The 23,839-nt window shown below is 45.3% G+C and overlaps 1 protein-coding gene across 3 annotated transcripts in view; it reads right to left on the bottom strand.

The window, feature by feature from the left end:
- ITGA6 (integrin subunit alpha 6) overlaps positions 1 to 23,839 on the bottom strand; it is a 72,644-nt gene that overhangs the window by 4,557 nt on the left and 44,248 nt on the right. For all 3 annotated transcript variants that reach the window (XM_046019045.1, XM_046019043.1, XM_046019044.1), the window contains 18 exons: positions 22,975 to 23,168; positions 22,771 to 22,859; positions 21,965 to 22,083; positions 20,733 to 20,831; positions 20,417 to 20,478; positions 16,251 to 16,411; positions 15,951 to 16,094; positions 14,145 to 14,260; positions 13,841 to 14,030; positions 13,646 to 13,729; positions 13,470 to 13,549; positions 13,238 to 13,315; positions 13,048 to 13,150; positions 11,547 to 11,720; positions 9,396 to 9,494; positions 8,955 to 9,065; positions 8,757 to 8,855; positions 2,820 to 2,945 (listed from right to left, as the gene is read on the bottom strand). In XM_046019045.1, coding sequence (XP_045875001.1) covers positions 2,820 to 2,945; positions 8,757 to 8,855; positions 8,955 to 9,065; positions 9,396 to 9,494; positions 11,547 to 11,720; positions 13,048 to 13,150; positions 13,238 to 13,315; positions 13,470 to 13,549; positions 13,646 to 13,729; positions 13,841 to 14,030; positions 14,145 to 14,260; positions 15,951 to 16,094; positions 16,251 to 16,411; positions 20,417 to 20,478; positions 20,733 to 20,831; positions 21,965 to 22,083; positions 22,771 to 22,859; positions 22,975 to 23,168 — 2,128 coding nt within the window. The remainder of the gene's footprint in view (positions 1 to 2,819; positions 2,946 to 8,756; positions 8,856 to 8,954; positions 9,066 to 9,395; positions 9,495 to 11,546; positions 11,721 to 13,047; positions 13,151 to 13,237; positions 13,316 to 13,469; positions 13,550 to 13,645; positions 13,730 to 13,840; positions 14,031 to 14,144; positions 14,261 to 15,950; positions 16,095 to 16,250; positions 16,412 to 20,416; positions 20,479 to 20,732; positions 20,832 to 21,964; positions 22,084 to 22,770; positions 22,860 to 22,974; positions 23,169 to 23,839) is intronic.

Raw genomic sequence — 23,839 nt, 5'->3', positions numbered from 1 at the left:
CCTCAGGGTAGGTCACTCTCAATCAACAGAGATGTAATTCCCCTTTTTACTATAATTTCCTTCATTCGACGAGGGAGGACCTCTTCTATTTACTTGTTTGTAAGGCTGTAGAGAACTACCCTTTGGAATCAGCTTGGTCAAATAAGTCTGCCCTCCTGGAAAACTCTGCTTCCTAGTCTGGCCACTCCTTAAAGTGAAAATCTAGATGTTTCGTACGGCATGGTAACTACGAACTACATGTGGGTATTCAAAGTTAAATCAAAGATACCTTTGTAGGGACGCCTGGGTGGCTCAGTTCGTTAAGCGGCTGCCTTCGGCTCAGGTCATGATCCCAGCGTCCTGGGATGGAGTCCCACATCAGGCTCCTTCCTCGGCAGCAAGCCTGCTTCTCCCTCTGCCTCTGCCTACCATTCTGTCTACCTGTGCTTGCGCTCGCTCTAACAAATAAATAAATAAATACCTTCGTGGCAACAGCCACATGCCAAGTGCTCAGTAGCCACATGTCTCCCACTGGCTACTGCGGCTTCCTAACAGCTCCATTATCATAGTTTTACCCTTTATCTTGATGTCTACTTGTGACTCCCTCCATCTAATACACAGTGAACACACCCAGCCAACTTGCAAGTAACACATGCGGGTCGATAGGGAACCAAATGTCCTTGTCCTGCTTCCAGCCTGGCAGCATTCTTACCATCCACAGGCATGAGCATCCTTGTTGGCAAAATGAAGGTGACTAGACCAGCCTGAAGGAAGGACTTTCCTCTTTACCTCCAAACAAAACCCTCTGCAATATCCTAGTATTTAAAGCAGATAACATCAGGGGCACCTGGGTGACTAAGTCGTTAAGTGTCTGCCTTCAACCCAGGTCATAATCCCGGGGTCTGGGGATCCAGTCCCCATCAGGCTCCCTGCGTGGCAGGGAGCCTGCTTTTCCCTCTCCCACTCCCCCTGCTTGTATTCCCTCTCTCACTGTCTGTCTCTCATCAAATAAATAAAGCACATAATATCAGAATGACTCTGGCTGAAGCGGGGATGTTGGCCCTAGCTGCAGCACCTAGCTTAATCTTGGCACCTACGTGGATGTGCAAACCCAGTTTAATGGCCACTGAACTGGAGTCCTTTCTGGCCCTTAAGCTCCATGATTTTAATACATGAAAATGCATGGTTCATTTTGAGAAAGAAAAGTTTCAGTAAAGTAATAAAAGTGGTCTTCGTGTAGGGTTCATAGGGGGTTGATAAGGGTTCACTTGTGAGTTCTGGATACTTTAGAGCTACAAACAACCCAAGAGATTATATAGTCCGGTCCAGTCACTAAAAAGTGAAAGCAAACCAGTGCCCCAGGAAGATGAAATGATTTGCCTAAAATTATAGAGCGTGGGTGTTTTTTTAACTCTCACCCCATAGCTATGTCTCACCCTCATTAAAGACTGCCAGTAGGACCTGCTCTGAAGAAGACTATCCTTTTGACCTCCTCCAGAAAACACACAAAAGCCATCCTCAAATAATAAATTTCAAATTCAGTTTTTGATACCAGAATAATTTTCAGAGCATCTCCTATGGCTGGCTGTGCTGACCAGAGAAACCAGCTGCCTAGAGGGGATGTCAGCAGTAAGACTGGCCAGTACCCAATGCAAGGAAGAGTCTTGGCATGAGCAGTCACCAAGCTCCGAATCACACATTTGGAGAATACCAGAAAACTCGCTCAGACTGGTAAAAGGCAGTTGCTTGGAAAAATAAAAATATGCCCAATATTTGAAAGTGACAGTATTGGAATCTTTGTCAGTTATACTATTGGGTCCAAGGGAAAGGATAAAGATGGTCTGATCCTACAGACTGTTGGTAGAGGCTTATAATCATTTAATCCAAAATCCTCTGGACCAGAGAGGTGTGGAAATCTAGAATTCTGGCATTTTAGAAAAGTAAAATGCTGCATGCATAAAGCTACTCTAACCAAAACATTATTTGTTTCGCAGCAGAACCATTAAACAAAGGATAAAGAATACAAATAGCTTCTCTTCACATGTTGTCCAGTTCTGCAGCCAAATAAGTCATTATGAACTTTCAGCTTTCAGAGTTTTCTGCAGTTTATAGTTGTCGATAAGGGACTGTGAACCTTCATTAGTCACTTAGAATAATCCAAACTCTATGGGTCATAATCTTTGCCAACAAAAGTATGCATCCATCTCCTAGATACATTTTTATAATATAGACTGTTTATTGGCAGAAATCCAAGAGAAGATACTAATTTTACTTGCAGGACCAAATTCTAATGAAGAACGTCATATTAAACCCAGATCTTCCTCATGTTTGACAGAGGCAATGAGGACCCCCTTGCATTGGCGTTATGAATTTCATGCTTTTCTATTCCTAATCTAGTTGCAGCTGTCACAAGCCCCCATGGCTACCACGAACATTTCTTTACAGAAGTTCAAATTAACAAGGATACAAGTTCAGATTAATGTGACAGCCAGCAGTTTGGCTTCGATTCAGAATTTTCGATAAAGAAAATGCTGAAGCGGTAACATTTTTTAAATTGGTATTTGCCAAACATGCTAAGTTATGTGATAAGCACCAAAATGTATTTAAGAAACTCCTTTTAATATACAAATACTTTTAAATTTCAGGTACGAGGTAGATATACAGGTGTTCATTGTAAAATTCTCAAGTTTGCTTCATGTTGGCAAAGTTTCATAATGAAATGTTGGGAAAAGGGAAGCAATACAAAGGAATATACAGATTCTGTCAGTGTAAATTCACTCTTTTAAAAAGCATGAGATAAAAATTAGGTCGTTAGCTCTCAAATGCCAAATAGGACTTACCTTCCATAGTATAAACACTAAGAGAGCCAGCATCAGGATCCCAGCAAGGATAGCCACTAGGATAATCCACCAAGGTACTCCTGAATACTGAGCGACGGTCTTGGAGGGAAACACAGTCACACGTATCTATGGGACATAAAAGCAAGCGCCACTGTAAGGCAGGTGAGAATACCAGGCATTTATAGTTCCAAGTCTGCTTCCAGACACATTTTGAACAGTGCGGCCTGTGGAGGAATGAGATGCCTTTCCGATGTGAGATCTTTTCCCAGAACCTGGAAAATGCTGGACTGTGTTTTGACAAAGCTATTATTATTTCTGATAACTCATCTTTTTAAAACTTTTGTATTGAATCAAAGTAATTGTGTAATAAAGCATTTTTTTTCATCTCCAAGATTCAACAATCGTCAATATACAGCCCATCTTGCTGCTTCTGTATAACCTGGTATCTTGTTGAGAACAGTCACTTTCCCTTTGCATTTTCAGTAGTGGAAATAAAGGGGCCATTTTATGTAGAATTAGCCTATATTCCTCACTTGGACTTTAAAGATGTTGTGAAAAATAAAAATAGGGACAGAGCTGCAGTGCTGACAGCACGGTAACGCGTCCCCTTAGGATGGCTAATGAAGGATCGTCACGCACAATAGCATCTCCTTGAACGGCCTGGTGCGTGCTCTCCGACAGTGTATTTGGACAGAGCAGACCCTTTCTTTCAGAGGTAACTCCGAGCTGTAAACAGTAGCTGATAAGAAGCCTAAGCTCTAGACATTTGGTAGTTGGCAAATATCGATTAAACAGAAGTGGTGTTTATTCAGAAATCTAAAAAGTTGCTTCTGGCAATTTGCAACAACTCGGTTCTGTGCCTTTAGTGGATTTCCATAATCCCAGGAGACTATTTGTTCAAAGCTCCTGAAAGACCTGGTGTTTGCTACAAGTAGGATTTCATAAACTAGTAGATTAGAGAGCTTCCAGTTCGAAGTTTCTGGTATTTCTGACTTAAGAGAATGTAAAGTGAAGGATAAACAAAAAGTAGGAGCCATTAAGTTCTGAGAAGTGGTTTCAGTCCAGTCCTGTCAGTCCCGGATGCTGCCTAAAAAGACTTTCACGTCTGCCTACATTCGGCTTTAACAAAAAGTTTTCACTAAATACTCCCTTTTCTACTCACACCAGAAAACAGCTTCTCAACTCATCTGACTTTAGAATATACTTTGAAGCAAGAGAACTGCTTTTCTTGGAACATTAAAGAACGCAGAAGTCCCTTTTCAGCCTGCTCTCCTGACTCTAACACCTTTATCAGCTACTGTGTTTCCTGTTATGCTCTCAGTGAGGTTTGGCTCAAACTGCCAGCCAGCCCTACCCCCAGGGAAGGGGTGCCCCGTGGCTCACTTCCCGTCACCTCCCTTCCCCCGACAGGCACCCCAGCTTTAAGCTAGAACAACCCTTTCTTGACATGACTAGGTCTAGCACAGGGGTGTCCTGGAAATGGGAAGAACAGTGGAAGCAGTGATAAAAGAGGGCACTTGGGATCAGTAAGCCTCCCTACTGTGAACCCAAACAAAACCCCTAATGAGCCAGCTCCGTATCACTTATTCTGCCTATCTAGTAGAAGGAAGCATAGACTACGTCCTGGGGGCAAGGGGACAACCTGGAAGGGCCATCCTCATATTTAAGCCTAAACTGTTAAACCTGTAAGTGGAAAGTGGAGAATGGTCCATGGCAGGAGAATCGGCTTTTATAATCAGACCGTGTACCAGAGCCTTTCAAATGGCTGGTAACAGGGAAAACCATTCGTATAATGGCAGCAATCCAACAGTATGAGGTGGGGGAGGGGGAGACTGTGTATGGAAATCCAGCTGGGAGATCTAGCCCCAGGTCTGGCTACCATTCAAACCAGATTTGGGAGCCTTTTAGAACAACTCACTGGGCATCAAAGACAGAGGACTGAAGCCAGGGGCAGGGCCACACACTTAAAGGGCAGAGGGGCTCCGCAAACCCAGGCTGGGTGTAAGGCTACACTGTAGTCCAGGAAGGTGAGGAAGGCCAGTCAGCCGAGATTTTGTTTCCTGAAACTGTCAACTAAAGTTTTGTTCCTGTAGGATAGTCATTCTCCAGTGGGGACTGGGAATAAAGGGGGAGGGAGCCTCAGAATCAGGTCAGGGGAGGCCAACCGTGACCAACGGCCCAGAGCTCTGGGAAGCCTGGTCACTTCTTGCCACAGCAGCTGTTGTTAATGGACAGTGACAGGCTGAGGTGAGTAGCAATTACTCCAACTCCAAAAACAATCTGGGGGGGAGGGGATTTAAAATCTAGGCATTTCCATAGGGATGACCTATGCATGCGAACCTCATCCATCATGTCCCCTTGAAGGGGAAATGGGGCCAAAGCTCTGCTGATGAGTCAGTTCGATCATGAGTGAGCAGGGCTTACCCCTCATTCACTTGCTCGCTGCCAGAATCGTTGCCCTGAATCACTCTAACGTCATACCCTCTGTTCTTACTGCACATCAGGGTAAGAAATCACTCCGTGAAGGTATTTTCATGTCTTTCACAAAACTATGTTAAAGACCTCATTCCCTTAGTGAGTGGTCCTTGTATCAGGAACTCATCTTATAAAAGGATCCATATCTCAAATTTTCCAAATTTAGAGCCGAAAGACGACAATCACATTGCCCTAAAAATGCTGTGTCTTTCACCTACCATATTTTCTCTTATCTCTGACAGCCAGGAAACAGATACTCTTTTCCAACTTCCTTAAGAATGAAGGGGGGGGGGGGCGCCTGGGTGGCTCAGTGGGTTAAAGCCTCTGCCTTTGGCTCAGTCATGATCTCAGGGTCCTGGGATCGAGCCCCACATCAGGCTCTCTGCTCTGTGGGGAGCCTGTTTCCTCCTCTGTCTTGCCTGCCTCTCTGCCTACTTGTGATCTCTGTCTGTCAAATAAATAAAAATCTTAAAAAAAAAAAAAAAAAGAATGAAGTGAGGGATATAGAAATACAACCAATAAACAATTCCTTCCTCAACAATTCAACAATTATCTCCTGGTTCACCGTGAATCATGAAATTCTTAACAGTTCACAAGGCTTATCTTATTACTTGTGCTTCTCTATCATTCGTACAGGGAAGGCACACAGTGTGTCCTTAGTAAGTGCTTGTAAACTGGATGGATTTCACTGGTGTTAAAATGTAACCATTTTATCTGGTTTAGTTAGGAGACCAGTTCTACTGGACTTTGTTCTAACAATGTGTTAAAATTTTCATATTAAGAAGTGAACACAAAAACTCTTAAAATTGGTTGGGTTATAAAGGAAACAAATAGGATTTTTTCCTTCTTTTTTAAAGCCAGGATTAGAGTAAGGGCAAGGGGAAGTTTTAATATGAAGACCAAAAGACAAGGCTGAATAACCCCACCTCCTTGCTTCTCTCTCCAAAGAAAGATGATCTTTGGGCTGGAAAGGACAGAGGAACCAAGATAAAGACACAACTGAAACCCACAATAAATGAGGGAATAAGAAAGGAAAGCATCATAACACTTAAATTAAGCTTAAATCTTTAGGCCCAGAAAAAGTACACTTTAAAATACTCAAGAAACCTGTAGGTAGAACATGGGAGCTATTGTCGCTCAGCAATCAGTCAATAGAAGAGGTACCACAAGACTGGAGGCAAGAAAATGTCTCTCTTTTCAAAATAAATGCACTCTAGATAAAGACATTAATCCACTCACGTACCTAGCAATTATTAAACCAAGGAGGATCACAGCAGGGATCCCGATTCCCGTGAGCAGGCATGAGTTCTCCAAGCCCCAACATGAAAGGCCCAAGAGAACCTCACTTTCCTGTGTGACCCAGCCGCCAGACTGGTTACCAGTACCCCAGTTCCATCATCTTCCAGCCAACAAGAGCACCCGAGGAGGACTTAGGAGCCCACCGTCTGGTCTCCCCTCCACATGTCTGCCAGTCCTGTGACCCTGAAGGAGAGATAACCTTCCTTGGGTTGTTTTCTCATCTGAATTTGAGATCTGGGGACTTACAGAGTTAAGAACAGGAGCCCCAAAACCAGACGGGTTTACAGGTTCCCATACAGGACCCCACTGGCATCCCCTGCTGCGCCTGCTTCCTTTTTTGGAAAATGAGTCCATCTACCTCGTCATTCTGAGGTTTACATGACTACACACAGGTTAAAAAGTCTAGTAAACTGTAGACATTTTATCAATGCGCTATTAATGTCTGTCCCTTCCCTCTCGTGTGGTGTCCTTCCAGCTCTTAAATACCCAGTGATTCTCCAGGTTGTCAGTTTCAAGTTACAGAAAGCTATGACTGCTGCCTCGGTCAAAGGGGCAGAGAAGAGCTTCTCAGGGAGGCTCTGGCTTGGGGGACGATCCCTTATGATGCCTTATTGGTAAGAGGCAGGGAGGTGGGCTGAAGTAGCAGGCAGACAGCATCTAAGGCCAGGGTGACCAGATGTCATGGTTAAGTCTGGGATGGTCCTGATTTTTAACCCTTGTCCCAGCATCCCGCCCAGGTTAGCATTTGCTCCAGACAAATGTCTTCGGATGTGGATGATAGATTTGAACAGCCAGGGATCGCTGTCTTCAAAAACCAGTGCTCAGCAGGCTCACTGCACTTTCAGCCGGCTCAATGACCGAAGCCAGAACAGGTCCATAGGCACATCAGGAGACCAGGTGGAGAACAGTAAGTCACCACCTTTCTCTCCATTCAGTCTCTTTTGCAAAACATTCTGGCACATGACATGCAGGCATTAGATCTCAAGAGCATGACACAAGGCCCCTTGGGCTCCAGACCCTCCCCTCCACAAGGAATCCTTCCCAGAGTGTCCCCACCACCACTGCTCCCAGTTCTGTTCAGTATTTTCTCAACTGCCCGGATGAGGACAGAGAGGCTGTGCTTCTCAGCTTTGAAAATGATAAAGCTTGCAGCAGGAGAAAGCTCAGAGAGGGCAAATGGTCAAGACTCAGCACTACTTTGTCAACTGAAACGATGGGCCACAAACAATCCACCTAAAATGTGAGGTTTACAGTTAAAGGCATGCATTTAGAATTTTTAAAAAATTGCTCAAGGATGGGATATGGGAGCTATCGCTTGACAACACATCCTGTTGAAAACACTTGCAAGCTTCAGCAGAACAGAAACATAGCTGCTGGAAGTACAAACACCATCTTCTGTGAAAAACCAAGTCTTAGGCTGGGAGCAGTGTGGGGCCGCCGTGTCCGGAGGGAAGGGCCTCAGGGCGAGCCAGACTAGGCAGATCACACACCCGTGCTCTGCCCACCAAGAAGTCACACTGCCCGACTAGGGTCAGCCCAGGATGGAGAGCGCCTGGCCTGACGGGTACCTGAAGAGCTGGAGGCTTTGCTCTGAACAGAATGAGAGACCCATCCCAGGGGCATGCCAGTTTCCTTCCATTATTCCAAAGGCTACTACGTGGCTGAGAAAGAGGACTTATTTGGGGCTTATTCCAAGGGGCATAACCAGGGACTGACTTTGTAAGATTCAACCCTGGGTTCATATAGAAAGAGATCTTTTCTACGAACTATAGCTGGCCACACATGCCATGAGCAACTCCGTAAAGTGGTGGTTTCCATCCCTGGGGGACACTGCAACAGTGGCTATGGCATCAGGGACAGTAGAAAACCTGGGGCTTCTACAGAGATGGGAGGTGCACCCCTTCTTTCACGGGCCCGGCGGCTCTCAAATCCACCACGTGCCCTGCAGAACCGGAGGGCCCCATGCATACTTCTTTTCCCGGTGATTCTGTTACAGTGCAGCGTGGAGTGGCAGCCCCTTCGGGCATGGTCGGACTTCTCCTGACTGGGAGTCACGGTGGTGTGGGGGAAGGAATGCCAAGGTGGCGCATCCTCAGGCTGTGGGCTCCCGGTGGAGGCGGCCTGCTGGGCTCTGAGCTGTGTGAAGGTGGAGAAGCCGCTCACCTGAGTGCCTGCGTTTGGCAGCTTGATGTTCTCAGCGGCGGCGGCCACATCGATGGAAGCCCGCACGAGAATGTCCAAGTAGTTCATTTTGGAATATTCCTGTTCGGAGACAAAGTTAGCAAATGCATCAAGGAATTGAGAAACGTTCTAAGAGATGGCAAATGACTTCTAGGGGACAGCCTCATGGCAGGGCCGAACCTCTAGAAACGTGCTGTTCCATAACCTCGAGCGCAGAACGACAGAAGCCTTGCTGTCCAGCCCTCGCAGCGGGCAGCTTATGTTCACGCAGTTCACGTTCGTGCTGCAGTTCTGGAGAGAAAAGGATGGTAGTTAAAATCCAACAGAGTGGGGGCCCAGGTGGTTCAGTTGTTAAGTGCCTGCCTTCAGCTCAGGTCATGATCCCAGGGTCCTGGGATCGAGCCCTACATCGGGCTCCCTGCTTACCAGAGAGACTGTTTCTCCCTCTCCCACTCCCCCTGCTTGTGTTCCCTCTCTTGCTGTGTCTCTCTCTGTCAAATAAATGAATGAAATCTTTAAAAACTAAACAAAAAACCAAAAATGAAATAAAATCCAACAGTGTGGGGAAGACCATCCTGTCACCATCTCGTCCAACAGTCACGGCTATTGAAAAATACTTACAAGGGTTTGATATTTTCTTTCAGCAAATAACGAAAATTTTCGGCTATCATCTATCTGTTTTTCAGCAATTTCCCGTTTCCTTCTTGAGTTGTGAGACTCCTGAAAAGAAATTATATCCAAAACAGTTCTACTGAATCTAATGGTCACTACTGCATAGACCTCTTGGGCACCTTCTCCCAAATGATGCCAAATTCACACCATCAACAATTAATATTTCCCCATCTCCTGTCACCAAAGCCACAGAAATAAGTGTAAAATCTACAAATGTTCCAATCTCGTTGCAAGTTCATTAACTGAAGTAGTTTATTTTCACTCTGACTTTAAAACTCAGAGAAAGCAGGCTTTCCTTTTTTTTTTTTTTATTTCTTTTCAGCGAAACAGTATTCATTGTTTTTGCACCACACCCAGTGCTCCATGCAGTACGTGCCCTCCCTATTACCCACCACCTTGTTCCCCCAACTTCCCACTCCCGCCCCTTCAAGACCCTCAGGTTATTTTTCAGAGTCCATAGTCTCTCATGGTTCATCTCCCCTTCCAGTTTCCCTCAACTCCCTTCTCCTCTCCATCTCCCCATGTCCTCCATGTTATTTGTTATGCTCCAGAAATAAGTGAGACCATATGATACTTGACTTTCTTTGCTCTTCTGTTTCCTCACCAAATTGAGCAGCCTGAGATCAGGCATCAAATCTCATCCCTATGTCCCTAGCACCCAGCCTGGTAACTAACTCATGGTAAAAAGTCCGCCCATCTTGAACAAATAAATGACACTGACAAACGGAAAAAAGCAAAAGAACTGGTATGTGACTTATTCAAAGTAGAGTCCTGAAAACTAATCCACATAAGGAGTTTTAAGATAGCATTTTCCTTAAGATGGATCAAGAGTCACGGACCATCTCGTTTTTCAGTTGATGAACAGAAGATCCTTCTAGAAGCTGCCAACAGTGAACACGGAGCACACCATCACTTAAACAGAGGAGCTCCCTCACTGCGATCTACTGAAAGTCAGCCCTCAGCACAAGTATTAAAAACAGAAGAAAAGAAACAGACGGGCGGTAATGAAGCAGATGGTCACACTGGAGCATATGATAAACCAGGACTGTCCGCGTGCGGCAGCGCATGCAGTTACGAGTATAGGCTTTGAAAACAGAGCAGAGGGGCGCCTGGGTGGCTCAGTGGGTTAAAGCCTCTGCCTTCGGCTCAGGTCATGATCCCAGGGTCCTGGGATCGAGCCCCACATCGGGCTCTCTGTTCAGCAGGGAGCCTGCTTCCCTTCCTCTCTCTCTGCCTGCCTCTCTGCCTACTCGTGATCTCTCTGTCAAATAAATAAATAAAATCTTTAAAAAAAAAAAAAAAAAGAAAACAGAGCAGAGCTCGGACGCAGAATCAGCCTCATGACTGCTGAGTGAGTCTTAAAACGTTAATCTCTCTGAATCCCTCTTCTCTCATCTGTGAAATGGTAGGGATAAGAAAAAACACCTCGAAGTACTATCAAGGGGATGAAATGAGAAAAAGCAAATAAAATGTTTATTTTAGCACAGTGCCTGAGACACAGTCAACACTTGATAAATATTTGCTATTTTAAAAAATAAGAATGAGGGATGCCTGGGTGGCTCAGTCAGTTGAGCATCTGCCTTTGGCTCGGGTCATGATCCTGGGGTCCTGGGATCGAGCCCCATGTCAGCTCCCTGCTCAGTGGGGAGTGTGCTTCTCCTGCTCCCTCTGTGTACTTGCTCTCTCTCTCTCCCTCTCATAATTAAATCTTTTTAAAAAATAAATAAGAATGAAAGCTTTGAAGGTCTCTTGCTAAAGTGCCAATCTCTTCTATAATGAGTTTGGTTCTATGGGGGGTGAACACTGACTGGCCCACCCCAGAAGCACATCCCAGCCCCGTTTATAGGTCATACTGGGTCCAAAACTCCAGAAAACATCATTTCCTTCAACAAGCCCTGGATCAGACTGATGTGCCGTCATGGCAGTTGATCAGCAGAAATCCTCAGCCTGACTTGGTTATTCAACTATGACAGAAGATGGGACACCAGAGAAGAAGTCAGCACACCGCTTGTCACTTTTCCTCAGGAAATTAAGGATTTTCCCCCACAGAAGTTCGCTTCCCTTATATGCGCTACAGAGACACAGGGTAAATCGATGTACCTTTAGGTTCAGGAAGTTTACTTCACTTCGTGGCTCACAAGCAATCTTTTCCAATCCTTTGGATTCTACTTTCACCAAATAAAGCAACCATTTGCCGTTGCTAATTTCTTTTGGCCACTGGATGTTCAAGGTTGCCGTGCCAAGGTTTTTAAGAGGTTTCCCCAAGTTAATTACCTGTAAGAAAATAATACGTATTACATCTCCGGGTAAGTCTCTCACTCTAAAATTAAGTAGCCGCTCCTGCGGCCAGGGAGAAAAAAACATGACCCTACGATGAAAAGTACAGGCTCCAGAGCTGGACTGCAGAGAGCCCAGCGCCCACAGCAGAGATGCAGGCCTAGGAAAGGTCAGAGACGGAGGACTGCTCCTTCAACCCGGCAACTCCTGTGAGCAAGAGAATCTGCCTTGTTTGATACGCCACGCTCCCGACAGGGAAGGTCACGGGGGTCTGGGAGTCGCTCTATAACCTCCCCGGCCCTGTAGAGGAGTGTGTCCTGTGGCAGCGCGCCAGCAACCTGCTTCTAGGAAGCCCCTCCTTTTGCCAAAATGAAGCCGCCTCAGTCCGCTACCACAAGGGAGGGCAGGGGAGGGGGGTTGAGTAGCAACTGAGAGGGGTAATAAAACCATTACAAAGGCCATGAATCAGGAGTTCAAGCCGGGAACAGAGCAGCTTCCCAGGCAAAAGCCAAATGAGGAGTGAGCTGTGTGTGTGGGGCAGGACCGCTGTGGCAGCCACACCCATGCAGGTGTCCTGACCTCCGCCGCCACTACCTATCCCAGCGTGTCTGCAATGCTGAGAGACACCCCGAGCGGAACTCAGCCCCCCATCCTGCTGGCATCAGGGGTGGGCACGTTCTTGCCATCTCAGACCACGGCCACTGTGCTGTCTTGGCTGATTTGAGCCACGCAGACCCAAACCCACAGAGGAGTCACGAGCCCCCTCCGCACCATGCCCTCGTGTTCACCCAACTGGACTGAGAGTCGCTGTGATTCTTGCTTAGAAATGCTTCAGAGCAAGCAGGAGTGTTTCTCACTGGCACCGGGCTTGTAAAATGTGAGGGAACGTTAACCACACGCCGTAAGAGAGAGGACCTCACAACGGAAGAAAGAAATCCCAACACAGTCTAAAGCCAGATATCAACTATTTTGAGATTTGTATGTTACAGGCAGACTCTGGGGAAAAGGGAGGGATGGGGTATTCCTTTGTCCTACACCACTTATACACGAAAACTAAACTGGATTTTGAACAAGTCCTATGTCGAACGATAGTTGTGTTCTCCATTGTGAAGGACAAAACTTCTACTGTGAGCCAGTATGTGATATACGCATTGGTGAACTCACTTGTAACTGAGGATTTATCATGCTTATTTTTATTAATGTTGCTATTACATATTAAAGCTACATATCCACATTTACTAAAATTACATTACATATATTAACACATACAGTAAATATTCGCCTTTGATATAGATCATAAAAAAGACTAACTGCTGAAACTTACCCTGAACTCATACTCTATTAAACTTCCCACCTCATCTTCAGACTTCATTGCTTGCTCACCAACAACTGTACCTCCAAAATACACCTGGGAAGGTTTGGCAACTCTGTTAAATTAAAAAACACCAGTTTTAGCGAGGATTGTAAACGGTTCTTTTAAACACTGATTTGTTATGCTAAACACAAACACTTACCCAGAGACCGATAAAAGCAGTTCAATAACCACTTTGGCTGTAGCTGTAATTGAAGCCAAATTATCTTGATTGCTTGTTCTGAAAATGAAAAGGAAACAATAGGGTTTCATTTTAACAGTCAGTTTTCTCCTTACAATTACACTCCTTTTATGAGTCAGAAGCAGAGCCAACTCATTGACAGGTCGTGTTTTCATGAGATAATTCTGAATGGAAAGGTTGAAGCAATTCTTACGTTTCCAACTTCAGATTAATATCCAGATCCGTGGTGTCAAAGGTGACCTCGGTTGTGCTTAAAATCAAATAAAAAGTCACCTGAAAAACAGAAACAGACATTAACACAGACCAAGCGTGTCGACCCTGTCATGGCACCGGACACGGCAGGATGTGGGATGGGAAGGCATCACCTACACTGGAATTTCTTTTGAAAGGATTTCCAAGCTCACAGTCCGCTTGCGAGCCATTTTGATTGGCAACACAACTCAGCTGCTTCTCCTGTAACAGTAAAACAGGAGATTACCCTCCGCTTGCCCTCCCCTCAACACCCTGAGTCCCCCCAACCCCGGGGCTGGGTTGTTTGTTCCCAGCGGCTGTGAAACCACTTACAGGGAAAGCCCGCAGTTCTCGGTATGCTGAGTAAGTCAGAGTGTCGGGGAAAGTGGCCACGAGCTTTGCTTCGTGAGCGTCGTCTCCGTCTTTCGCGGGGTCCCTCGGATCGGAAGGGTTGTTGGTCACGGTTATTTCCAAAGCAATGTCCTTCTGGTCTTTTAGAACTAGTTCTGGTACACCTTTTTGACTATAAAACACATACACATATGCACAAAAACAAAAATGACAAAGACCTTAGTACGTTTTCAGTAACCCACTGCAAAGCCAGTCATTTTTGCCAGGATGACAGAGTGATTCTTACATTGGTAAATAAGAAAATTTGTCTTGATTTCCTTCTCGGGTACAAAACTTATATTCTAGTTTAAGGTTGCTGTTACATATATTGTCGTCTCCACATCCCTCTTTTAAGAAGTGCACCTGTAGGAGAACAAAACCATTGTTGTTTTGTTTTGGAAATTATTTTTAATTTTTAATGTAAATTCAAATTAAGTGACATATAATGTATTATTTGTTTCAGAAGTACAGGTCTGTGATTCATCAGTCTTGTAGAACACCCAGTGCTCCTACATCACGTGCCCTCCTTAATGTCCATCACCCAGTTACCTGATCCCTCCACCCACCACCCCCCGAGCAACCCTCAGTTTGTTTCTGAAGATTAGAGTCTCTTAGGGTTTGTCTCTCTCTAGTGAAAACAAAACCATCACAATTCCTACCGTTGGGGACTGCGACAATGACTGGCTGTTTCCATACAGCCCTGTCCCTGTGCGATAATTACCACAGCAGAAGCGTCAGACATACTCAGCCGTGCACCCAGTGCCTTTAACAGAACCGTCTTTTAACTCTGTCCTTGGACAGAGCGGCACTGTAGGAACACGGTGACCAGGCCCCCAAGCTGTAGTGCAGAGCGTGCGCCCCGCAGCCACACAGCCCCGCCGTCCAAACCCAGCTCTGCCACGCACTTAGCCGTGGGGCTCTGGGCAAGTCACTTAACCTTTCAGACTCCAAGGGACGTCCCTGGTGATATGCGGATCCACTGGCCGACTTTATAGGGATAATGTAAGAAGTGCCAGTAGTAGTGATGATGCTACCTGACACGTGATTACTTATATTAACTCCCTTAATCCTCACAACAGACCATGAGGATACGGTTATGGGCTCTGTTGGACAGAAGAGGAAACAGTCTAAGGTGAAGGAAACAAATGGCACAGAGCTAATGGGTGCTTCACAATCACACTGATAAATACAGAGCTGGGAACACCGTCTCCTTGCTTGTCGTGTTCAACATGACTACAGAGCTGGGAACATCCACAAGCAACAGTCATGTGAGAAGCAGTAACCCAAAGTCTATGAAAAAGTATGCAAAAGCACAAGGAACTACACTTTGTGACGATAAAGACAGGGTGAAGACTGAGGCACCATGTCCTAGGCCTGAAGCAGCAAGTACTCGCTTCTGAGAGGCTTTGTTGGGGGCCACCAGAACCTAGGGCCACACAGTGGACGCTCTGGCACCGGCTGGATTTTGATGGCAGGTGCACAATGCCAAATCCAGACACCACAGGTCCCCCACCCTTTCTCATGCCTCAGCCACCTTAAACCCCAGCATATAGGTCCCCCTTGTAGGAGGCGGACAGCAGGCCATGTCACAGAAATGGCCTTCCTAAGACTACACGGGCTACATTAGCCACAAAGTGACTATTTCATGGCCTTGCTGAATTTCATATTCCTTGATTTTAACGTCTGGACTAACAAGTTTATTTTCTACATTTTAATGTCCTCAATGGTAAAATGCGCTGTATTTTTTCTCCATACGGCCACAGGAGAAACTGGATGTGAGAATGAGTTCTGCCAGTTATAGTCGCAGTAAGTCGCAGCGGCCAAAAGTTATTAAGAACAATACTCTGGCTCCGAACCGTATTCCACATGTTTCTGTATTCACTGTTAAGCTGGGAAACCAATCTCTAACGAACTTTGCATATATTAAAAAGCTTACTTGACACAAAGGAATGGACTTTAAAAAAGCAAATCACTAATCCTCCCCCTTCAAAGACACATGATGTAGCTGCATAATGGGCAGAAGCTTTGGCAACACCCAAGTCAGAAGACTTACATCTCTGTGAACCATCTTGGGTTCATTGGAATTCAGAATGGGAAGAACTTCCGGAAGCGAATTCACTCTCCTCCGCGTGTTTGGCTCTTGGATCTCTACCGAAGCGCTTATGGGAATGGGACGCAGTTTATCTCGAATATTCTCCTGAAAAGTGTGCAGAGTATGGTATCAACACTCCTGGGGAGCTCCCAACAGTCCTGAATGAGAGGTCGCTGGTGTCAGGTTCAAAGATCTCCCTAGGCCACCACAGAACCCAGCTCAGTCCCCTACAATGACCGGCCTGAGCGCGGCCGCCCTCACCTGGAGCCAGAGGGTCTCCTCAATGCACGCCTTCTGCTTCTGCCTGGTCAGAGTGACCTCTTCAGTATACTTGGCCTCAGAGCCTTGGTTTCGAAAGTGAACTCTTGATGACAGCCCAGATTTCCTTCTCTCCTTTTCAGCCTCGAGCGTGCCCAAAATGGCTAGATACAATGAACAAAATCCTCTGAACTCAGAGTATATCCACATACAGTTCAGCTGTAAGGACAGTGAGTTCCCTTTGATGTTATTTTAATCCCTCATAGACTCCGTCTCCCACTGCCCTTCTTGCTGATCACATTTCCTGGTAATGTACATTTTGCCTGCGCTACGGCCTTTCAGATCAAGCTGTCCTTTCCTGCCTGCTGCTGTCAAGAGTTTGTGAAGTTAAATTTCCATTGGGCCACCTGGGGGAGCCCAAGAACAAGTCAGAACCTCTGAGCGGCATCCAAGGATTTCTGGCTCCACTTCAGGCACTCGGAGCACTAAAGAGAACAGGGACCCAGCACTCCTGAAAGGCCTGCACCGACTCACATCCAGCAGTCTGTCCCTGACGGGGCCCCACACCTGGAGAGCAGTGGCAGCTTCTCCTCGCATCTGCTGGTCAGTGACAACCTTAAGCCCCAGCCAGACCTACTTAACCAGAATCTGCATTTTAACAGGACCATCAGGTGGGTCTTAGACCCATTAAAGTTTAAGAAGCACGGATAATGGACAGTTGTCTGAAACGGCAATAATACGTATGAGAGATAGAGAAGTCTTTTGACAACAAGCGGAGACTTCTCACTTAAAAGAACTGAAAGGTAAAACACATTCCTTTTCGAGGCTAGAGGACCCATTTGCCAGCTACCATGTCTCCCACACCAAAGTTTCTGACGTCCAAAGGTCTAGAAGACACCTCCTGTTCTTGATTGCCTCTACTGATGGAGCTCGAAGGCAAGCCAGGATTTGGATGATCAAAATCTCATTTCTCGGCTTCAGAACACATTCTTTGCTGGATGTAGTTACTATGTTTCTTTATGGGGTAACATTTAAATTACTTACATTCATTCATCCATCACTCACTAACCACCAGAAGGGGAAGCAAACCAAAGTGCTTATAGGGCCACAGAAGGCAGCTTCAAGGGGAAAAAAAAAATCTTCTCCAGAAAATGAACCACCCATGTTCTAATATGCACGGTGGAGTTCAGAAGAGGCCTTAAAGAGCATCTATTTTAACACCCTCTTCTTGCAGGTGAGGAATGGATGCCCACAGAGCTAGAGGACTGGCCCAGGATCACACAGCGAGGGATGGGGCGGCACCAGCTTCGAAGTCTCTGTCACAAACACACAAGACAACTGCTTTACGAAGCCTCTTGGACGTCCAGGTTTCCACTTCCTCCGGGCCTCTGCTTGAGTCACTCTCTTCCTCCGCTAGCGGGGCCCTGGCCCTCTCTACCTCCCCCCACTGCCTAACTCACTCCTCCCTGAGATCTCAGTGTGGACATCACTTCCTCTGGGGGGACGCCAGTATTCTATTTCCCTACTCACTACACTTAGCCACTGGGGCTGCCCGACCATCTTCCCCAGGCAAAGGCGTGGACAGGGACCCCATCAGTCTGCTCGCCACTGTGTTCCCCGGCAAAGGGACAACACCTGCTGTAAGTATGATTTTAGAACAGCTGACTAGAAGTGGGAGGGACTGCACCACACCCACATACCCACCGGTGCACAAAGAGACATGCACACAGACCACAGAATGTTATCCTTACGCCAAAACAACAGCTACTGAGCTACGGCAAGACCAAAATTTAGAAACACTAACAGTTTCAGTAGTAATTTCTGCCAAATGGAATGTGCCTCCATTTTAGCCTTGTAGCCTTGACATCATCCACTTATCAACGACCTGTTAACTCCACAGTGAACCCGACCAAGGCTCAGTGCTGAGCGCCCCTCACGGCAAAAGCAGGGGAGGGTGTGGGTGTGTTAAAACCATTTATCTACCAAGCCCACTCTAACCTTCCCTGACCCCCCAGACAGTTCACGTTATCTTAAAATCCTTGCCGGCTGCCTTTGCTGACCTTTTAAGGGGCAAGCCAGTAGAATACTCATTAAGGCTCAATTATAAATATCTGTCTGTAGGCAACACCACAACCGAGGACCACCGAGTTAAAAGGGCCTGATCAAACAATAAGCTCACATTCTCAGACACCGGGAACGGATTTTAGATGGATTCACTTATGCAGCTCAGTGGAAGTCCTATCTGATGTAGAATTTCCCAGTGCTGTGGAAGTACAGGCAAGGAAATACAGGGTCCCTCTAACTGTCTTCACAGAAAAAAAGTTCTATTCATGATAGGCCATCAGTAAACACTAGGCTAACAGAGTTGTTAAACACTTGGTTAACAGTGTAGCTACTGAACATGAAATTAATACACAGGGCATCAAACGGTACGTGAAAGCTAGAACAACGTCTGTAATTTTATGGAAATGACTGATGTAGGGGAAGACAAGGACGGCTCTGATGAGATTTCATCACGTCTACGGTCAGAGTGGTGGGGGTAAATGACAGACTCATAAAACAAAAACATTTCCCCATTTCCTCTCCTCACCTAGTCAAAGAATCACAATTTCTCCTTGTCTCTCTAGTCTACTCGAAACACAATGGTCAAACACCCATTATACAAAAGGCAAGTGTAAAGTATGGTGTCTGGGTAAAAATCACACAAAATATACTAACAGGATAACAGAGTGTGAGAAATCCTAGAAAACATTTTCTTCTCAATGAAAGCCACCCCAAGAATTGTTTCCAGTACTCAGTGAAATACCAGCCACATCAAAAGGGCAAGTGAGAGGCCACCACCGCCCTGTGCACAAACCGTGATACAGCAACACCAAGCACAGGTCGGACAAGGTGGGCAGATCCTGGGAGAGGCTCCAGCAGAACACAGCCCTGCAGATGGGCCCAAAAAGCTCAGGGAGGCAAAGCAACTGCCTGAGGACGGCTTAAAATAGGGGAAGATGGAGGCTTAAAACAGGAAAAGGAGGCTATGACAGGGTGAACTGGGGGAAGCCAGACTTATTTGCCAAATTTGGAAGTATGAAAAGCTGTATCTTTTTAATAAAGAAAACAGAGTAATACTTTACATAACAAAAAGGAAACTTAAGAAAACTCATTATGTCAAGGTAAAATAAAAGCTGCAGACCACCCTATCCCCGCAGAAGGCTTCGGTTGGTGGCATGCCACGCCATCACACGGGGCCGCCAGGACCATCTGGTCATCCTAATCTTTGTACTGCTCCTTGGGAAAAAACTTTTCTTTAAATTCCCATGGCCCCATCTTCCCTCTGGAGCTGGAGCAGGTTGCTTACACCTGAACGCGTATAGCTCTTACTACAACCTACTGCGGAAGGCTTTGGGTACGATCACTACCGTCAGAGTGTCATTAGCCTTGTCTAAACATGCGGCCAAAAAGCCCGTTTGGATTATAAAGAAAGGAAGCCACATAATTCCTTATAAATGACAGATGGCTTTCACCAGAGTATCTCCTTTGCTCTCCACCACAATCGTATGTAGGAACTCCTACTAGAGACATTTTTATTCCTGATAGGGAAATGGAGACTCCAATGTCTCTGCTGGGCTGCGGGATGAGCCGGCCACGGAGCTGCAGCCCGAAGCAGAGCCCCAGGCTCTGAATTCCCTAGACCAGCCTTCCAGTCCCCAAGGAGCCTGCCCACAGGGGCGTGGTGTGCATGTCCTGGGCCAGGGAGGCCGCTGGGAGGGGACGACGCAGCAAGGAGAGACTAACCCAACAGTTCTGCACAAAGCTTGGGCTCTGGGACTCATCTCCTATAACCACCACCCACCACCTCACAACCGCAAAACCAGTTTTCCATGTTGCTCTTCAAAGGCAGAAATGGAGGAAACGGTTGTGGTAGCAAATGAGTACTTTGCCAAGTCCTGCTGTCCTAAACCATCTGCTCTGGAAAATTCAAATGAGGACCAAATGGAAAGTTCTCCCCACTGCGCTTCGCCCTCCTGATTAAAGAGAAGACAGCAGAGCCACTGAATGCCTCATACAAGAATTTATGAACCAAGGTTGGCCACAGCAGTTTTGTTTTTGTTACTTATGCATTACTTTCAACCTGGTGGACAGAACATATATAATTTTTAAAGGTACTAGGTACTTACTTATCGAAGGATTGTAACTGGTGGGTTTGGCAGTGTATTCAAAACAGGCCTTCACCTTGAGGCTATATAAAATCAAACAAATATTCCTTAAAAGATGTATCGCTGCAGTAGAAAGAAACAAAAACCCATGTCCCCAGGTCTCGAATCCCCCCACTGCCCACTGATAAGTAAAATATTCTATGTTCACTCGACAGATTCCTTGTCCCCTTGCTCATTTCTGTCCCACTGCTGCCCATGGCTCCTCAGAGCAACAGGGTCCCCCTAAAGCAGACATATGAAAGTGAGGGGGTTCCGTGCATATGGTGGGAGTGCTCACCATATCCCGCTAGGTGCCCCGCAGAACGTTTTCTGGCGGAGATCAATCGTGCTTGGTGTCACGGTGATCGTTTTCTGAATATTAATCACAGGCCGGGACCTGAAAAAAAGGAGCAAAACACAGGCTCGGCCTCTTACTATGTTCAGTGTGAGAAGAATTCACATACTCTCAAGCTGCCTACTACATCTTAAAAACCACGGGGCAGGGGGCGGCAGCGGGGGGTGGGGAAGATGTTCCCCTGTGGCCAAAGAAAAGAACGGCTATATCATTTAAAACCTCATTATACGCCCTCAATGTTTATAGCAGCAATGGCCACAATAGCCAAACTGTGGAAAGAGCTGAGATGCCCTTGAACAGACAAATGGATAAAGAAGATGTGGTCCATATGTACAATGGAATATTACGCAGCCATTGGGAAGGATGAATGCCCATCTTCTGCATCAACATGGATGGGACCGGAGGAGATTATGCTGAGTGAAATAAGTCAAGCAGATAAAGTCAATTCACTTACTTGTAGAGCATAAGGAATAGAATGGAGAACATTAGGAGAAGGAAAGGAAAAGTGAATTGGGGGAAATCGGAGGGAAAGATGAACCATGAGAGACTGTGGACTCTGAGTAACAAACTGAGGGTTTTAGAGGGGAGGGTGTGGGGGGATGGCTGAGCCTGGTGATGAGTATTAAGTATTAACTTCATCGCAGAAAAGTGCTCATGGACAGGCGGAAAGGCCCTGTGCATGATAAACTCACTGACATGGACAAAGTCCACTAGGCATTACAGACAAATGCAGATTACAAAACAATATGTACACTGTGAGCTCCGTTTTGTTAAATATACACATGCACTCACAGAACACAAAATACTAAAAGGATATAAACCAAAATTTTGGAGCTGACTAATGGATGGTGAAAGACAGGGGGGTTCTTATTTCCTTCCTTATAGTCTTTGTACTATCAAACTTTATGTTTCCTCTTTTAAGAAAATATAAGGTTTTAAAAGTACCTATGAAGTAAACATTTTCACCAGTTCTGATTTCTTTCTCAATTCAAAATTAGCGAGGCATTACAAAATAGTTCTTTTCACATTGTTATATCACTTTTTAAAAAAATCTTCAAAATCCATATAAACCTTAAACTTTGAAATATGGGTATTAGGATTTTCAATTAAAAAAGTCAAAATTTGAGTGAAACCTGAATATTGAACATACTCAGCTGAAGTCAGAGATCACACACCTGAACACAGCCACTGAGTCTGAGAGGGAACCAACTGCAACATCAGGGTAGGAATTTCGATCAAGGTCCATATTTCCAGCAATTGAATATCCAAAATAAGGGGATTTACCCTCAAGAATCTGAAATGAACAGGGCATCAGAATGAACAATGGGCCACCAAAATGAGCTTCCTGATGCTCTGAAAAAGCCAAATGTTTCCTCATAAACTACAGTCTAAGAGTTTACTTATAAATTATACTAAATTATAAATAAATTTAAGCACACATGTGCTCCAACACTTCATACATTTTATCTCATAGAAGTCATCTGATTTACATTCTCTCTCAAAGGATAAAGAGGCCAATTTTTGATGAGCTTCTTTTACTATATACCAAACCTCTCTACCTGCCCTCCAAATGTCTTGTTTTTCTCAAAAGCAATTTTAAATTTTTGGCATCTCAATTCTCCATGTCATCACAACCATCTGGTTTGTTTTGCCCATTTTACCTCCAGTTAGTATCTTACTAAAAGGAAAGAGCTCACATTTCCATCTATTTATGCTATCTGGGTAAAAGAGTCTTTTCCTTTGGACTACTTTGATTCCCAATTTATCTAAGAAATTTTACAAATAAATGCAACGATGTGCTTATTTTAAATCTATTTTCAAGCTATCTTCTAATGGTACATGTTTTAAAAAGCACCAAGTTCATACTATTACAGATTTGTCAATCAAACATGAGTAGCATGAAAATGCACATAAACCCAATATCCTACTACAAGGCAAAACACGGAGACCCTCATTGTAGAAACCCAGGCTGTCTGGTTACCTGTGTTGGCTTGGTATTTATTCCATTCGGGGATCCATGATAGATAAAAACCTTTCCCATATCATCATAGGGGGCTCCAACTGCAATATCTGTTGACAACGTCACATTTCAACAAACATCCCAATATGATGCCATAAGCATTCATTATTTTGGACAATCAAATAATCAGCCTGTGAGCCTCATAACTATTTCACAATCTATTACCTGGATAGCCGTCTTGATTAATGTCGCCAATATTTTTTACTGCAATGCCAAACATAGAATCTTTGGTTCCATTAAGACGAATAGGCTTGACTTTATTCCACCTGCCTTGCTGGTTAATGTAAACATACACGGCACCTCCAACTTCTCCATCTCTGTCAAAATACTGTGGGGCTCCAATAATTATATCTTGCCACCTAAAAACATAACGAGGGATAAAACTGAACCGTCGGCTAAAATACCAGTGTGTTCACAGAGAATGCCATCAGCCCAGGTACTAAGGATACAGAGACAGGACACAGAAAGGACCTGAAATCTGGAATTGATTTTTCATCCATTCAAACATTTTTGTAGGTATGTTTATGTAATGTTCAGGTAATGTAATGTTTAGGTATGTAAGTGTTTAGGTTTAGGTAAAACATTTTACACAATAGTCCACGATGAATGCCCACAGGAAGATATCAACGGGAAGAACCTGAAGACAGTCCCCAAGTTGGAATGAGAGTGTACAGACTCTGCTCCCCTCCACCCACCCCCCAAACTGCCACTACCAGACATAACTATTACTTTGTCGCCTATCCTGGTTTTTATTTTTTTTTATTTTTTTTAAGACTTTATTTATTTATTTGACAGACAGAGATAACAGGCAGGCAGAGAGGCAGGCAGAGAGGGAGAGGAGCAAGCAAGCTGTCCGCAGAGCAGAAAGCCCGATACGGGGCTCGATCCCAGAACTCCGGGATCATGACCTGAGCCGAAGGCAGAGGCTTTAACCCACTGAGCCACCCAGGTGCCCCATCCCGGTTTTTAAAAGGACATTGTGGATGCTCCCACAGCCCCATGAGAAGCCACAGCAGAAGAACCACGTAGG

This window comes from Meles meles, chromosome 9 (genome assembly GCF_922984935.1).
Source record: "Meles meles chromosome 9, mMelMel3.1 paternal haplotype, whole genome shotgun sequence".
NCBI lineage: Eukaryota > Metazoa > Chordata > Mammalia > Carnivora > Mustelidae > Meles > Meles meles.
This window is presented reverse-complemented; position numbering and strand designations above follow the sequence as displayed.